At 45.1% G+C, this 17,418-nt stretch overlaps 3 protein-coding genes across 5 annotated transcripts; 1 reads left to right on the top strand and 2 right to left on the bottom strand.

Annotated features, from left to right (window-relative positions):
- Positions 1-350: 350 nt before the first annotated feature.
- rnf5 (ring finger protein 5) lies at positions 351-6,588 on the bottom strand. Its single transcript, XM_040188274.2, has 6 exons — positions 6,356-6,588; positions 3,749-3,767; positions 2,688-2,800; positions 2,544-2,601; positions 2,341-2,452; positions 351-2,249 (listed from the first exon to the last, which is right to left on the bottom strand). Exons 1-6 carry the CDS (start codon positions 6,586-6,588, stop codon positions 2,131-2,133), a joined length of 654 nt encoding a protein of 217 aa, XP_040044208.2. The 3' UTR covers positions 351-2,130.
- Positions 6,357-9,246, top strand: utp23 (UTP23 small subunit processome component). Its single transcript, XM_040188273.2, has 3 exons — positions 6,357-8,048; positions 8,132-8,306; positions 8,704-9,246. The coding sequence occupies exons 1-3, from the start codon at positions 7,861-7,863 to the stop codon at positions 9,097-9,099; spliced, it is 759 nt and encodes a 252-aa protein (XP_040044207.1). The 5' UTR covers positions 6,357-7,860; the 3' UTR covers positions 9,100-9,246.
- rad21b (RAD21 cohesin complex component b) lies at positions 9,247-16,856 on the bottom strand. 3 transcript variants are annotated; one of them, XM_040188270.2, is made up of 14 exons: positions 16,714-16,856; positions 15,817-16,006; positions 15,018-15,147; positions 14,684-14,783; positions 13,875-13,981; positions 13,307-13,516; positions 13,046-13,168; positions 12,824-12,952; positions 12,479-12,702; positions 12,225-12,381; positions 11,981-12,126; positions 11,676-11,852; positions 11,427-11,510; positions 9,247-10,809 (listed from the first exon to the last, which is right to left on the bottom strand). In XM_040188270.2, the coding sequence occupies exons 2-14, from the start codon at positions 15,958-15,960 to the stop codon at positions 10,618-10,620; spliced, it is 1,923 nt and encodes a 640-aa protein (XP_040044204.2). In that variant the 5' UTR covers positions 15,961-16,006; positions 16,714-16,856; the 3' UTR covers positions 9,247-10,617. The 3 variants fall into 3 exon arrangements, with proteins under 3 accessions (XP_040044204.2, XP_040044202.2, XP_040044203.2); XM_040188268.2 differs by having other exon boundaries at positions 11,969-12,126; positions 16,714-16,842; XM_040188269.2 differs by lacking the exon at positions 16,714-16,856 and adding an exon at positions 16,510-16,644 and having other exon boundaries at positions 11,969-12,126.
- Positions 16,857-17,418: the final 562 nt, after the last annotated feature.

Raw genomic sequence — 17,418 nt, forward strand, 5'->3', positions numbered from 1 at the left:
TTGCACACAGGGGCAAATCCGGAGGCTGGAGTCTATCCCAGACCGGGTGCACCCTGGATTGGTCGCCAGCCAATGGCAGGGCCACACAACCATTCACACACCTACGGGCAATTTCGAGTCCCTGATCCCCAGAGCATGTCTTTGGACTGTGGGAGGAAACCAGAGAACCCACGCAGACTCCACACAGAAAGGCCACTGGGCGGAGTCGAACCCAGGACCTTCTTGCTGTGAGGCGACAGTGCTGCCCACCGTGCTGCCCGTTCCAGATCTATTATGGATTAATTAATGAAAGACGCAGACACTTTTTTAAAAATATTGAAATGCTTAAGTGATGACAATACAAAGCAATGTTTAAATTAAGTTTTAATCTCCTACACCATTTGGTTTTGCACAACAGCTTCAGATTTAGTTGGTCAAATCATGACTTCTCGTTTCAGTGTCACGCAAGATTTATAATACAAAGTGTAGCTGGAACAAACGAGTATACAATGAGTATGAAGCTCCAGCAGCCATCCAGTCCATCCCGTCATTCATCACTTCTACCTCTAACAATTGTACACATGAAGGTGTTCAGATTGTGGGGAGTATTACTGGTGTTAGGAAGCCTTTTCTTACTCCAGTAAGATGCACGAAAACTGCACATAACTTTGTTTAGGGTTCAAAACTTTAAAAACCCGGAGGAGAGTGAGAAGCTCTTGATGGTTTAGTTCTCAATGAATGTGAATCGCTTTAGTTTTAACTGCTTCATCAAGTTCATACATTGAGACAGATCACCGTTTGTCAGCTAGAAGACAGAAAACCTCATTAAATCACATTAGCAGGAAAGGACAAACTTCACCCTCACAACATTAATTTGAATGAATGAGAAGTGTTTGGGGCTGGAAGCCTTTTGACTCAAAAAGGAATTAGTGAAACACCAGGAAGATAATTTCTCATTTTACAAAAGCATCTTGAGGCCCATCGATTCACCCTATGTGGTGTGTCATCCACTCAGAAAACACTTACAGCTTTTACAATATTCATATATACAAATATATAATGTTTACACTCTCCACATACAAATCAACTGACAAAGTTCATTCCTGTAAATTCTCTGTGCGTGACTAACTGGAAGGATGCGGCTCACTGGTCACTGCCGTCAATGCGAGTTGTGTCTACTTTATTTTTATTTTTTTGGAAATGACCAACCTGCGTGCGTCAGATTGCATTTTGCTCACTCAAGTTGCTGCGAAAAGCGCCAACAGGCCCTTTAACGGTTCACCCGTCCACCTTTGTACAGCTCTGTGAGGAAAGACAATAAGTGGTTACACACACACCAGCACGCGCTGCGATCTTTAGGACAGCTCCGTCTACAAAAGACTTCACAGTGCAATGGCAGGTTTGTTAAGACATGTAGATAAAAATAAAAAAATGCATCCACCTGTGCTATTTCTCTCTGCCCAAGTAACTAATCCTGGGGGAGGGGGGGGTACTCGTTTTTCTCCTCCCGCCGAAATCCAACCTGACAGAGCAGCTATTCTTTGGCCTTTGGGGAGAAGGTTTAGTTGCTATAGCAACAAGTACGTACCCATTCCCCTCCCTTTCTTCCCAGTTTCAAACCCCCACAACATGCCTCTTTTAGAGAAGAGAAATGCGGGAAAAGAGTTAGTGACTGCCTCTTATTATTATTATTATTATTATCTACCCACCTTTAAAAAAAATCTTCACCCCCTAATACTGTCTCTGAAACCCAACAGGTAGTTTTCTGTATGTATCTACAGGTGCCAAAATAACTTAATTGGGGATTTATGCACCACTATTCTCTAGTGTCTCTTGCATATCTTTGCATAAACAAAAACAACAAAGCAGGCGGGTGGGGCCGAGAATCCTAAGGAGAACGTGCCAATGCCAGGGGGGGGGAACCCAAATATCAGTTGCAATATATACAGACTGCATTTTTATTTGGGATCAAAGAATCCTATGCTCTCTCCCAAGTCTGTACCTACTAGGAAATGTGTGTGTGTGTGTGTGTGTGTGTGTGTGTGTGTGTGAGAGAGTAGCTTGAGTTTAGTGTGTGAGAGAGGGAGAGTCTTAAATTGACTTTATTTGCGCTCCTCGATTGACCCGTCCATCCCCCCCGGCGCGTCTGCATCACACGCTCAGGAGCCAGAAGAAGAAGAAGATGGCCACGAACAGGAAGAGGGAGTCTTGCCAGTTGTTATTTCCGTTGTTATGGTTACTGTTGCCTTGGTGATCGCCTGCATACTGGTCTGTCACGGAGGGAGAGATTTATCACTAACGTTAGTTATTTAGACCTTTGAGTGACTTTCACCCTGGAGGGAAAGAACCGTGCACGTTTACCTGCTCTTTGAAAGGGGTCGTTGGCGTTAAAGACTGTGGTGAAGAAGCCGAAGGGGAACGCACCGATGCCGAAAGACATGTGAAAGCCAGTGTCCCCAAAACCCTGAAACATCTGACAGAAATCAAAGAAAGTATGAAAAACAACACAAACAAGACAACATTGCGAATGGGAGCTTAAAAACAGCGGACGTGAATCGACTCACCCCTCCTCGACCCTCTGGCTCCGTTCTCTGTCCCGGAGGCCGAGGTGGCGTTTTTAACCTGAACAACCAGAGACGGGACAATGATCACAAGGCAAACCACGAGGCTCTACCAGAAAATGTGTTCACACAGAGGCAGGCGCGTACCGGGGGTCCTCCTGGCTGGAGCTCCCTCGGCCGTACAGCGGGATGACCTTCTCCCTGCTGATGCCCGCTTTACACACAGGACACTGCTGCCTGCTGGGTCGCGTCTCCAACCACTGGGAGGGGCAACAGGGAGGAATATTATTCAAAACAAATCAGATGAACCCCGTTTCTACTGGCTAAATACTGGGGTTCAGTAAAACTTAAAATTCTCAAACATGGTTGCAATCATTTTTAATCCCTACTGGCTACATGGAAAGCAACGTACAGAGTGGTGGAGAAAGAGCTGCAGTAAACAGGCATTAAGTCCATAAGCATGCTTAGGCCACATTTACACATATTTACAGAAACGAATATTTCTGCCCCTCAGTTATCAAAAAAGTTTCTGTTTATATGAACCCACATAAATACGGCCCCGGACGCCATCATAACTATGCCAAACCTGTAGTCGGCAGTGTAACGAGAAGGATACAGACATGCAAACCAATCAGAATTCTCAAAACCAACAACAAGTCGCATACTGTGACGTTTGACAACCTAAAACTCTGTTGGACCTTGTTCACACGCAAACACAAAAACAGAGTTTTCAGAAATTATCGTTTTCCGTGATAAAACCTCAGTTTTTGTGTAAATGAAAGGCCAAAACGCATGAAAATATATGCGTTTTCCCATCGTGTAAACGGGGTCTTAGTCTGCACCAAGTCAACCAGAAAGTGTGCGTCCTCGCGGAGGTCACAAACACGTACGTTTACATTTAGGTGGACTTGCCGAGAAGTTAAAAAGCCCAATTCACACAGCTCTGTTCCCTTACGGAGTCAGTTTAGGTTAGATCTTTTTTTTTATTTTATATAAAATCAATCATTCCTTTAAAGGAAAGTCCAAAAATTGTAATGGGAATTAATTTCCCAAAAGCCAGAGGTTTTCAAACTATTTACTTTCAGTGCAGCAATTAACTACAAGCAACTAATCTTTATAAGTTACTGTAAAAACAGGGAATACACGTGTTGGTATTTAACGAGTCTTATACATAGAAACAAGGGTGACGTAACAGAAGAAATACTCACTTGATGAAGACAGGGCCAGCTGTAGAGACAGAGACAAACGATTAATGAGCACGCTCACAAAAGAGCTCTCAGCCATTTGAAAACAATATCAAAACAAATAGAAATCATATGAATCAGATCGATCTCGATGGTGTGTGTGTGTTCTTGGTAAATCCTCGTTAAGTCCATCTGGGCAGGTGGGCTTCTGTACCCCCAACGAGGTGGCTGACTGAACCCCCTCCCCCATCGTTAGCATTAATTGGCTCCAGCTGTTAAGTGTGATTGTGTTGCCGCCGGCGACCTGCTGCTGCTGCATTGTGGGAGTGCAGGTCTGAAGAAAATGTTGCGGTAGTTCTACCTCTTAAATAGTTCTAACCCTTTATTCCAACTCGTCAAATAGTGTCATGAACGGTTCCAAAAAAGGTTAAAAATTGGCTTCATTTGTATTTGCTGAGAATAACTATAGATCCACTGCAGCGTAGCACCTTTTTTTTTGGTCCGACATTCCTTGCAACACTAACTTCAACAGCAAAGTAACAGATTATGCAGAGGCACAGGTCCAACTCGTTTAACACACTTTACGTTCTGTTAGTTGTGAAGGACTAAACAAAAACAAAGTCACACACACACACACACACACACACACACACACACACACACACACACACACACACACACACACACACACTTAACATAACAACCATTCAACTGTGATTTAACATGTGGCCACACGTACAGCCCGGCTCTTGTGACCCAAAAACGACTTTGTGGTTTCCGATCAGAGCCTCAGCATCCACTCAGCAACGCGTGGGTGCAGAGAGTACGAGCAGACCCGTTACCCCTTCGGAGCCACTAAAGTCCAATCGTCAGAACAGCTAATTAAAAGAACACAAACAGAGTGGATTGAGGTCTAGTTTCTCACCCGTGATCTTAATCGTGTGCCTACATGGACTGCAGTAATATTTTGCCACTTCTAATCCCAATTTTTTTTTTTAAAGGCAAAAACAAGTAATAAGAACAGAGATACATTTACACATGAGCAGAAGAGTCATGGCTGTTTTTTAAGTATCAAATCCAAAAGTCTTTTTTTAATCTCTGTTAAAGCAGAGCGGCGTACACACATTTCAGACGCCAATATCGGTTTAAAAGTTGGATAAAACCTGAATATGGTCCGTTTACACACAATGGATATGGAGGCAATTTATGATATCAAGTTGCAATGCTGATCTAAAGTTGCAGCAGGGCGTCAACAACTTCCTTGCGGATAGTTTCAGCACAGTTTCATCACGTTACACGGAAGATGGGAGCGACGAGGGGGGACAAGTATCATAGCAACCAAGTTACATCAGCTCAACACAGGAGCTCCAACGCTACTGCACGAGCGACACTGAGGGGAATCTCTGTCAAACAGAACTGTGGTCTCGTGTGCTTTTAAGATTTTGAGTTGTGCTTTCCTTCGTGCCTGGCTTACTGCTCCGTGTTCAGGCGCACTGCGGTGAATCAGAGCGACTGCCGTTGGTCATGGCTAAAAGTGTCAAATTTGAAAAGTTAGTCCAAAATCAAATCTAATGTTTGCCGTTTTCAAATGGAAGACAAATGAAAGAATTCACACTTTGGGCTGTCTGTGACAATTTATAAATATTCAAGGGTATGACATTCAAACTTCTGTTTAGTTCAAGCTATGTGACCGCTTGTACACGATGGGCTTCTGCAGTTATAAACATTGTGTGCGCACGCTTGTTCAAGATTTCTTTTTCTAGGTTTAGAAAACCTACACTGATCAGACCCCCGTACATAAATTATTTTCTTATCTTCCTAAACAAACTTCAACACCAGTTTCTTTCCAAACCACACGGGCACCAGAGCGCATTCCAAACTGCTTTAGGTTTTCTTCTGTTAGACCGGCGGATAACTGCCCCTTAGGTTCAACAACAATCCCAATCTCTTGGCTCTAATCTCAGGTCGCAGCGAGGACGGACGTCACTCGGCACGAATGAGCAGAAAGGGTTTGACGGTTGGGCCACATGCAACTCAGGATTAAAAAACAGGAGAAGGGACTAAAAGCGCTTCTCTGGATTTAATATACTTTCCCTTCTAAGTCTACAAATTGATCTCATTTTAATGATATATTGCGTTGATGGGTCACAGCCTTAATTGTAACGCATCATGTGCTGAAATATGGCTGCGGTTTCCATCAACTGTCAATTTAGTTCATACTGGAAGAACATTGTGGAAAGATCTTTTGATTACTTCTACTAAACATAAACAGTTTGAACTGCCTGAGAAAGGCTGATTGTCAACATGATCATGTTGATCAGTTTTACCTGGACGTTAATGCGTCCCAGAGTGACCTTTGACCTGCATCAGACGATCAAGCGGAGCCTCCTAAACGGTGTTCAGCCACATCTTGGAGCCAGCTCGTGGAGCCTAAAACCATCTGCGGTTAAACATAACACGCGGTCTCTTCCGTTGTCACCGGACGAGCGTTAAAACGCGCATTATTGGCCGCAGTGCCGCCGTGAAACGAAGCAGACTGACGCAACCGGAGGCCGCAACGACACAGCAGCCGGACACAAACAAAAACAACGTCCCCCACACGCGTCACAAGTCCCCCGCCCCGCCTCGTACCAGAACAAGTGGCCGCACATACTGATGACCGCGTCCCTGGCAGCGTCTAAACAAATGTTGCACTCGAAGGTGGCTCGGTCCCGCTCCCGTTCGCCCTCCCCGCCGCCGCCGCCGCCACCGCCACCGCCACTGCCGCCCGGGCCATCGCGGTCATTGCTGCTCTCCCCGGCCGGGAATCCTCCTCTGGTGGCCGGCCCGCCGTCACTTGAGGACCGGGGATCCGCGGCCGCCATAATGTTTACCGCACAGGTGGGGAAGGTAGCGAACTAGTCCAAACCCTGGCGGGCCCGACCCGAGCTATAGTTAGCTGTCTGGAGCCGACGAGTGTCACGCGACCGACGCTGCTGCACGGAGCTTTTAACGGGCTGCTGCTGCAGTCGCTCCGCCTGAAGGACGACTTCCGCTTCCGGTAAAAACACGGGCGAGGGGCGGGGGAAATATGCCCCCCCCTTTATTGTAACAAAATATATTGTTACAGAAATACTATTTAATGGGGTTTTATTGCTTCTTCTATTTTGTATTAAGATGAAGAAAAAAAATCACATCAAGCTGTTTTATGTGACCGTGGATCTCAAATGTGTTATCAACATGTATCACCTGCACTAAAACAACACAATGGAGGCCTCTGATTGCAATGACAGCACAGCAAAGCCGATGAGGAAGAATGTGAAGAGACAACTTGTTTGCTTGTTTCCAACTTGGAGTGAAAATGCATTTTAGATCCATCACACACAAATAACACTACAACATAAATGCTGTAAATTCTGACTGAATTGTAGGTATCTTCTGCGCCAATAGCTGCTACAGCTGCCAAATAGCTCTTGAACTGATTTGATATCTACTCACACTGCTGCACCAGCAGCTTAATGAGAGTACCTCTGACTTGTTCATTCGTTATGATAATGGAAATTCGTGGCGTAAAACCAACGTATGTACACTAGTACAATATGAAATAAATACCCTCAATTGTATATCAGATTTTTGACGCTGTCACGGTGAAGCAACATGTGGCTGCATGCTGTCCCATTCATATTTACACTATTTCAAGACCTCACAGACTCTCACGCTCAACCCCATAGCAATACCAAGTCTCTGGGGGGTCAGGGGTCAGGGTTTAAAGGGGGGCATTGGGATTGGGCCCAAGTGTACAGCAGCAGGAACATTTCATTTACCACAGAGTTCGGAGGGTCTGCTGCTTATATGGGTTTCAATCCATCCTTATTTTAATGTCTGATGGACATAAACGCAATTCGGCACAACACCGGAACCATCGTCGTGCATCTTGTTTCCGCCCGGAGTCTTGAGAAGAAGGCACGACACGCGTGTTGTGTACGTCGGAAATGTCCACGCTGTAGCATCAGACGGGGATCATTTCAAAATGATTACGAAAGATTCTTCCGCGTAATTTGAGAAAAATCCTCTTCGACTGCGACGGACATTTTAACGTGCGACACCGACACAAAGGTCGAGAAGTAGAAGCTCTTCTACTTCACCCACCGGTCACCATGGGGCTCAAGCGACAGAAACTAGCCAAGAAAATCATAAACTTCTACAAATACAACTTCAGCTTCAGGGAACCCTTTCAGATCCTCGTCGATGGGACTTTTTGTCAGCTGGCTTTGAAGAACAAGATTCAGATCAAAGAGCAAATGCCCAAATACCTGATGGGAGAGGTGAAGTTGTGCACTACAAGGTGAGTAACTGAGATCTACACGCAGTTAAAGTGCAGGTTACACGTCACGTTCTAACATCCCAGTATTTCATCTCTGAGCTCAGCTGTGCGCTGAAAGAATTGGAGATTCTGGGAGGCGATCTGTATGGAGCCAAAATCATCCTGCAGAAGTTTCAGCTGAGGAGTTGTCCGCATTTCAAGAAGCCCGTTCCAGCCTCCCAGTGTCTGCTGTCCATGCTGGGGGAGAGCAACCCTCACAACTACTTTGTTGCCACACAGGTAAATATGATGACACGCACTCACACTCACAGGGGAAATGAGAAATAATGTCTTTGTTGTTGGAAATGACTAACTGGGAGATTCAACTGGGCGCCCGTTTTAAACTGATGGAGACTAATACAACGTTAGGGCTGTCTAATTACATTATACGTTGTTATTAATATGAATATGTATCCCGCATGAAGTGGAAAATGAATATAAGCTCACATGTTCGAACTCTGCAGCATAAATCTCATTAATAAAGACTTGCTGCCATTTAAATATCAGAAGGAATAGCATTGTAATCACCTACAGGTCTTAAGAAGAGAAGTTCCTTAGGGCAAACTAGGATAGGGCTAAATAAGTGCTGTGTAAGTAAACTAAATGTAAGTTTGCTGCGTCTGCGTGTTTTCTCCAGGACCGCTCATTAACCGAAGGCCTGAAGAGGATCCCTGGCGTTCCCCTGCTCTACATTATCTCTAACACCATCGTGCTGGACAAGGTCTGCCAGACGTCCCTCGACCACGTCCGGGCCGTCCAGCTGGGAGAGCTGGTCAGCCCGGCCCAGCAGCAGAGCATCACCAGCCTGAAGAAGGAGCAGGGCATCGTCCAGAAGGACGGAGAGCGGCGGGGGAGGAAGAGGAAGAGGAAACAGAGCAATCCGAACCCCCTGAGCTGCCTGAAGAAGAAAAAGAAAAGCGGGCCGACGCCGCCGAAGAAGACTGAGGAGGGGAAGAAGAGGAAAAGAGTTAGAAACAAGAAACCAAGCACGGCAGGAGGAGACATGCCTGCTCCTGCAGTTACAAATGCGTAGCGGCAGGAACAGACATTGGAACATTAGTTTCTTTCCTGAGTGTTATTTTATTATGTCCACGTTCCCACTCTGAAATAATTGGTTTGTTTTTATAATGTTGTTGCATAAAATAAACCAATGTTCATCACACAAATTGCAATTTCAAAATAACGCTCATGGTATTTATTTTATTTAGAAAAATGTTTTTGACAGTTCCCAGGACGTACAGGCACAGGACTGGAACTGCTGAGGAAGTTATTTTGGAGATCCGAAGATTTGTCTTGGCTTTTTATACAAAATGAAAAGGCAGGTTCACCGGCACATAGTTTAGAACATGAGAAGCACTCGGACATCACGTGATGTACATTTTATATGGAAGTGGATATAAAAAGAAACGCATGCACCTGTGTTTTCAGTGGTCTGCTTGTTTTTACTGAACGCTGTGTAATGTCGGCTAAATTGAAGCCATAGTATTTTTTTCTTTCCGTTTATAGTCCAAACGACAACGTTCACAACATTTGTTCATTCAGACTTCACTTGATTGTTTTATCAAGACATTTTTTACATTACAAATCCATTTGGTCTTTAAATGAATTCTCATAAATTATATATATATATATATTACATCAATACATTTATATTGATTAAGTATCTCGTTGGTTTACACAGGGAGGAATTCAATGCATATATAAAAGGGACACTGAATAAATAAAAAATCTGTCCCGAACTTCAAGTCTTCAAGTAAGAATAAAAGAGCAACATGGTTGTAAAACTGTTATCGTCTGTAGCTGTTCCACTCTAAATGAACAGTGCATGCAACTAGTGCAGATCACTAATAACATCTGTTTTTAACATCTACACACTATATGCAGAAAATTACGCTCCTTTCTTTTTGTGTGGATTTGGAACACAGCTATAGCTTTGTGCAAACAGTCGACGATGCAAGCCTTTGCAAAAACAAACACTTGGCTTTTGTAATGCTTGAAGTGCTCCGCTACAGTTGTACAATGGTTGGTGGCTCGGTGAACCTGCATATCACTACTGTAGTGACTGTTTAAATGTACTCTGCCATACTGGAAATAGTGCATGCTCCATTCTGCTAATGTCAGTGTACATTTTTTGCCTACAGTGGTGGGAGCGGTGCGGCTCCAAGTAGCACGGTCGATGGCGTGATCACTCCCACTTTGATAGTACTGTTTCTTTTAAATATACCATGGAAACGCAACGGCTTCTTGAGGAAAGTCAGTGACGTCGGCTCGAAAAACACGGAGTAGAAAGAAACTCCAAATGAAGAAGGAATGCAAAGTGCTCACTTTTTTTCCCCCTGGCTACGAGATTCGCTATAAATTGAGTTATGATAATAAAATACAGGAAAAGTGCTCAGTATTTGATCCCCACTGTGGTATTTGTCACGAAAGAAAGCTCCTCAAAACTCAACCGTGTTATTCAGACATCTTTCCTCCCACCACTGATTGATACGTATAAGAAGACCAAACCTACGGAATATACACTAAGGAGTCCTTTTAAAGTAGTGTTTTTCTAGATGATGTGGAAGCGAGCTCCAGGCGTCGCTATGATGTCGCTGTAAGGCTCCTCCTGGACGAGCTCCACCGCCTGCTGCTTCTTCAGGACCAGGAAGCTGTAGAACTTAGCGGCTGCCTGCTTCTTATTGTTGTTCCTGCACAGATCCAGCAGGCCGATTGACTGGGAACCCGTTTTGGCCATCACCCTCTGTGGAAGGAGGAGACGGAGGGAATCAGGAACATGGTTTTTAAGTTACCGGGATCCCAAGTAGCGCTTTGGTAGGGTGGATGTGCGCTGTGTTATTGTTCTGCTCCTGCTACTCTCTCTGCAGGCAGCAGATAATGAGCTGTGGGATACCAGGAACGTCTGTTGAACTCTTTAAGCCACACGTGGAACCACACAGGACCTCATCACTGGCAAAATGTGCAGGACTAAGTCATAATCTGTCATATCTGTAATGTGGAGTTTTCTTTTGTGTAATATTTTCTTTAATTATATTTACATTGTTTGGTCCTGTCATGTCATTCCTACATTTGTGTAATATCAGACTCCTTTACTGTTTCATTCTGTTGACATAGTAATAATAATAGTTTTTCTATTTATACAAATACAAATTTAGACAATTTTAATGTCTTCTGCCTTCATTAAATATGGATTCTGATTTCAACATTTTGTCAACACTGAGAAAAGATTCATAGTCATGTGTGTTGCTGTTTGTTACCTTAAGATAATGAAGCTGAAAACATTTGGTGTGACTATTCTGACAAGTAGTCAAAAACAAGATATCATCATGTTCTTCCAACCAGCTGTGTACAAATACGCACCTGGAGGCCATGGAGCATCTGCTGGGTTCTTTTGTTCCACCTCCTCTCCTCCTGGTCTTGGTCTCCTCCCTGCACCTCCCCCTCCTGGAACAGAAAAGCACACTTACAAAGAGTACATATTTTATGCTCCAGGGCAGCATTAATATGTCTGTGTTCTGTTTTCTGACATACTCCCTTACAATGGTGTGTAAAACAACAACATCAAATAGAACCACACAACGTCTGGTCTACTGGGGAAGTTTGACTCGCCTCGTCATCCGAGTTGTCATCGTTCTTCTTCTTGTCCTTGTCTCCGAGCAGGTCCAACTCTATCATCTGGCTGATGTTGGTGGTTTCCTCTGGGGCCAGATCCACTCCGGCTGCTTCCAGCTGCTGGGACTCGTTGATTGGCTCCTGCGCTGGTTGTTGCTGGTCCAAAGTTCCCATCTAGATAAGAGAGTGAAGGAGGACGCACAGTTTGTGGGGTCCTGACATCTGATATGGAGGGAAATCCGAATTTTAAATCTACTTCAGTATTTGCAGACGGTTTGACTGAGGGGGACCTCTGAGCTCACAGGCAGGGCTGCTTCTGTGTCCTGGGCTTTGCGCTTGAGGCCACGTTGAGGGGATGGGGGGGGCATGACCGACTCGTCCAGCGTGGTCCTGCTGCCTTCCACAGCAGAAGTCTGCAGAACACTGGCCTCTTCCATGAGGGTCTGGTCTGGAAGGGAAAGAACAATTAGAGAAAAACTGTGCATGGACATTTCAACATGACCGTCCTCGATTAAGCACAAATGTGTACAAACAGCCATTTCATACCCATGATGTCTCTCTGCTGGTGTCCTGCTGTTTCCTCTCTGGGCACCTCCGGGTTCTCCAGATCCTTGAGGAACTCATCTAAACTGTCAGCCTCTCCACCTTTCCTCCTCCTCCTAAGCTCGTCTGGCACCAGCGGTGTCAGACACCTTGTGAACATCTGGAGTGGGAGAGCAAAGCGGTAGGAGGTGAAAGGTATGGTCCGTTGAATTCTTATCGCAGTGCTACTGAACACAATTCTCTTTTGGGTGCTTTACCTTCAGCAGCCTGTTATTCCAGAGGGGTTGGGCGGGGAGGGAGAACAGCTTCTCAACTCCTCCCGTTTCCTTCCACATCATCAGCTTCTTGGTGGGAGGGGCCAGGTCCAGCGTGGTGACAATGTCAGAGTAATCAGACAGCTGTGCACGGATGGTTTTACTGTCCAACTCCTTCACGCTGTCCACGATCAGCTTCCTCTTGCGCTTCGCCTTGGTCTCCTTCACTGCACGGCGCATCGGGCAGACGGAGATGAATCAGCACAGTAAACCGCTCTGAAGTTCAGGGAGTTCAGACCGAAGCCCGAGGAAAACGCAACGTCGTCTCTTAAAACCAGGTGCCCTCACCTGTGATGTCAATCGGCTCCAGGGCGAAGGTTTCTTCCTCGTTGTGAACCAGGCTGGTCTGTTCTGTCTGGTCTGCCGTGGCCGGCAGGGGCTTCGTCAGACCTGAATCTGGACTATCCGGAGCTCCCGCTAAGGACAGACAGTCCCACCATGTTGAGATACATTCAGTATGCAAGGGTTTTGTGATTTCAACTGCACGTGACCGGAGTGACTTTTACTGACCTGACAGTGCATCGAAGTCGTCGTCGTCGTCTCCGTGGTCCTGAGGCATCATCACACTCTCTGCGATGGCAGGGGGGTCGTCAAAGATGCCGTCGCCATCCTCGTTGCTCAGCAGCTTGTCCACTTCACGGAGAGGCGAGGTCATTCAGTCATTACTAGTATCACTGTTGTTATTAACAAATCCTATGACTCCGGTTTGAAAATATGGTTTTGCAGAATTGCTTCTGACAGTCTGGGCCTACAACATTGATAGCCTCTTACCAAGCATGCCCTCCTCATTGCTCGCGATGGGATTGTCTCCGAAGTCGTCCTTGTACTGGTCATCGTACTCCAGATGGTTGGACTTGTCAGCCATCGCGTTAGCTGCACCCTCAGCGTCCAGCAGCAGGTTGGAAGCCGACGCTCCCATGATGTCCACCTCAAACGAGCTCTCCTCCCGCATCATCTCACGGTCGTCCATGCCAAAGTCAGCTGCACGACAGAGACACCATGCAGAGAGGTATGTGGGCGAGTAACGGAAGTTACGCTGTCTTTTTAAAAGGGCTTCACAAAGACAACGTGTAGGACTGGAAGACATCTAGCAGTGAAGTTTCATATTGGAACTAAATGAAGCGTATCCCTCAAGAGAACTATGATGTCCTGGCCAGGGTTCCTGTGTTTGGTTTGTCCATTGGGCTGTGGTACAAACAGACTCAGACAGACCCTTTGTTGGTATAAATGTCTCCTTTATGAGGTTATGGAAATACTTGTATCACCTGTTAATGTTATCTTCCATATCTGCATGTAGATGGCCCTTTAACTATCGAATGTGACTTAAAAAGATGCCTACCGAAGTCGTTGTCCTGCAGCAGGTTTAGGTTGCCCACCTCCTCCCTCATAGTGATCTCCTCCACTCTGCTTTGGTTCAAGTTGAACTGCTGGGCAATGTCAATATCACTGAACAAAACACACTAGAGTCAATTCAAATGATATGTTTTGGCAAGATGTGGAAATAGATGAAATGTGTTCCTGAAATATTTGAAGGACTTTCAGCAGTTATTTAGTCATGTGTGATGTGTGAAGTGCTTCTAAATAATCAACCTTACAGGCAGAAAACACTAGAAAGAAAAAATAAATATAATTTCTCTCTGCTATCCCATCCTGTCGGTCTGTCCCTTTCTCCAGACACTCGTCCATCCCTGGTCACCTGACTCACATCGAGCTGGAGCGGCTTGATGTTTCAGCCGTTCCCATCATGCCTTTCAGCTCTGTAGCTCACACACCAGCCCCCTTTCCCCACTCAGTTGAGTGGAAGTTGCTATGGAAGCTCTTCAGTTTATGGCTATAAATGATTATGTATGATGGCTTGTATGATTAGGAATTACAACACATTGATTGTAGAACAATGACATCAGTTGCTTGGGAGCTCGTACAGATTCTCAGCTGAAGGAAAATAATGTTCAATCATTTTCCATTCCATTAGATTTTATTCGCTCATTCTCAATGTGTTTTCAGTTTCTCCTGTTCCTCTACTTGGTTGCTTACTGAACAAAGGCATACAAATCGAAGGAGAGAACAACAATGTCTATGTTTGGTTCAATTGAGTTCCTAGCACATCTCCCGCATTAGGTAGATAATGTAGAGCAACGGAGGACTTACTCCAGGTCTGGTAGTGGCTGGTCAAAGTCATGGAACTCCTCGGGCAGCGTGATGGCGTTGTAGGCTGCTTCTCTGTTCTCCTCTGGAAGATCTACCACGCCTGAAAGGCCACAATGTAGGAAGAGAGTTAAAGAGTGAGACGTAACCCGAGTGGCAGAGATGAACCAGGGTCGAGTACATCAACGTGGATATGACAGTTTTAAGGAAGGTCCCGAGATTTGGTGGAAAAGTACAGAAAACCAAGAACAGATACAAGTCTTCATTTCACCCTAACGCAACACATTTGGGGTATCGTTTTGCATTCATAGGGAGGCTATGAAGGCTTTTGTTTGACCTGGTCGAAACGCCATCTTGATCTTGATGAAGGCCTCGTTACAATCAGCCAGCAGGTACTTGGCTTTCCTGTGGTAGATCCTCACCACCCCCAGCAGCAGGTGCCCCGATGTCCGCAGAGCCATTTTCACCTGTCGAATGAATGGGCAAAAGGTTTGTGCATGAATGACCTCTGAGGATATTGTAAAATAAATCAGCTGCTTTTTACACGTGCCAATGGCATCTATTTAACAAATCAGAAAATCTTATCCATAGAATATTCAATGAAATTAACCCATATGTATATAATCATATGTTACTAATTCATGTCTAAAATATTAAATATAAAAACAATTAAGTCTTTATTCAGAATGATATGAAAGGGAACTAACCAAATGTGTTTATAATGTTTCGCGTTCGTGAGACAATAAAACTGCTCTAATTATCGGAGGGTTTCTGGGGTTGTTTTCTTCTCATAGATCAAATAAATCTTTGTTTCTGCATTAGATGATATGAACATATACATATACATGTAAACCCTGAGGTTACAAGAGGCCTTCAAAGACTTCACATCAGAGATTGTTAGATGAGACTTATAACGGAAAATGTTTGATAAAATGTACATGACCTCTGTAAATATATTCATTCATATCAAAACAAGCTGCGAGAACTTTTATATCTTTAAACTTAAAAAAAGAAAAAAGATTTAGCTTGAAAGATTGATCCGGTCCCATGAATACTTATGCAGAACCTTGTGAACCAAGTGTAGGAGTATTGTTAAAACACATGCTATCAAAACCGCGATGACCCTGAGAAATGACCTTGGGCGAGATGATGCTCTCGACGCTGCTCTCCAGATTGCACTCGAAGACGTGTGCCTTGGTCAGCTTCTTGTCCCAGTGGGCCGCCAGCCAGATTTTGGCCAGCGGCCCACGCTTGCTGAGGACAAAGTGGGCATAAAACATCGTGGCGGAGCCTTCTCACCACAAGGGAAAGGGGGTAGGGGGAGGCCTGCAGGAGAAAAAGCAAAACACTGAAAGAGTAAACAAAGCATGACAGTTGAAAGGAAAATGTCATCATTTGAACTTAAAGCGTTTGCAAGCAGATGCAGGAGCGGGGCTCAGCTGATTAACTGAGACGTTTTTTTAAACCGTTGCATTGTATGTAAACTGCCCCAATCAACAATGCATGTGTGTCTGATGTATTACTATGGATGAGAATGTAAAGTAGTGGAAATGGTTCCATCTTAACAGTTTACAAAGTAGGTAAAAGACTAAGTAAAAAGGTGTAATCATCATTTTAATGGGATTACAACACTGCACATGTGTTCTTTTCTGTTTTTTCTTTCTTTTGCTCGTCTGGTTGTTACGGTGGACGTGGGGCGTGGCTGCGGGCTGGTGACGTCAGCAGTTACCTGCAGCCCCACAACTACGTTACACCCAGAGACAAGAACGTCAACTGTCTCTATCTGAACTGAAAGAGTGAGAACGCGTAACACACACACACACACTCACACACACGCACGCGTCCGGACGGGGCGTGGAATGTCGTTGAAGGGTCACGAGACGTCCGTCACGTTAAACCGCATCGTCCGTCACAACAGGTGATGACGATGCGGGCGGGCTGCTAGCCGTTAGCCGCTGTCACTCAAAACCCGAGCGCCGCGCAGTCAGCGCTTATTGTCCTTCCTCGTTGACCCGTCAACCTTTGCGACTCACCGCTTCGCCGTCTGGTGCTTCTCCCCGTTTCCCCCCACCCGACGTGTCACTGCTGCTGCGGGAGGTGGTGGATTTTTATCCCACCCCTCCTCCGAGTAAAACAAACAAGATGGCGCGCCCCCCCCCCCCCCCCCCCCCGGCAGAGTGGTGCTGATGAGGGAGAGAGAGGGAGGGAGGGAGGCTGAGCTTTCTACCTGTGAGCCGGTTCACCCCCGAAACCTCAGTACAAACAGTATACGTGGGAATGGCGCATGTTGGGAAACACACACTGTTGTTATATTTGCTCTGCCCCAGTGCCACGTGAAGAGGGGAATGACAAACATTAACACTTGATGCTCGTGAATCCTCTTGATGTTGTGGTAGTAATAACTTTACATACACATCTGGAGTGTGGCCTGACACATCATATTGACATACTGCCTGAAGTTAATCCACTTTAAGAAACTTGAATTCACTTTACCTGCTAATTATTTAATAATGTAAAAGTAATTAATACAATTTGTGCTGGGCAACCATTACATTTTTTAATTGCTGGAATCATCCCCGAGATGAGGTTTGAAGGGCTCAGGGATACTTAAGGGGGCGTTCATGTTTTCGTATCAAATTTCATGAACTGATGGTTTCGACCGAGAAGATGACTTTGCCTTTTCTATAGAGCTTCATTACATGAATGTTAATAGCAAAAGGTATATCTTAGATTTTAAT

Source organism: Gasterosteus aculeatus, chromosome 10 (genome assembly GCF_964276395.1).
Source record: "Gasterosteus aculeatus chromosome 10, fGasAcu3.hap1.1, whole genome shotgun sequence".
Taxonomy (NCBI): Eukaryota; Metazoa; Chordata; class Actinopteri; order Perciformes; family Gasterosteidae; genus Gasterosteus; species Gasterosteus aculeatus.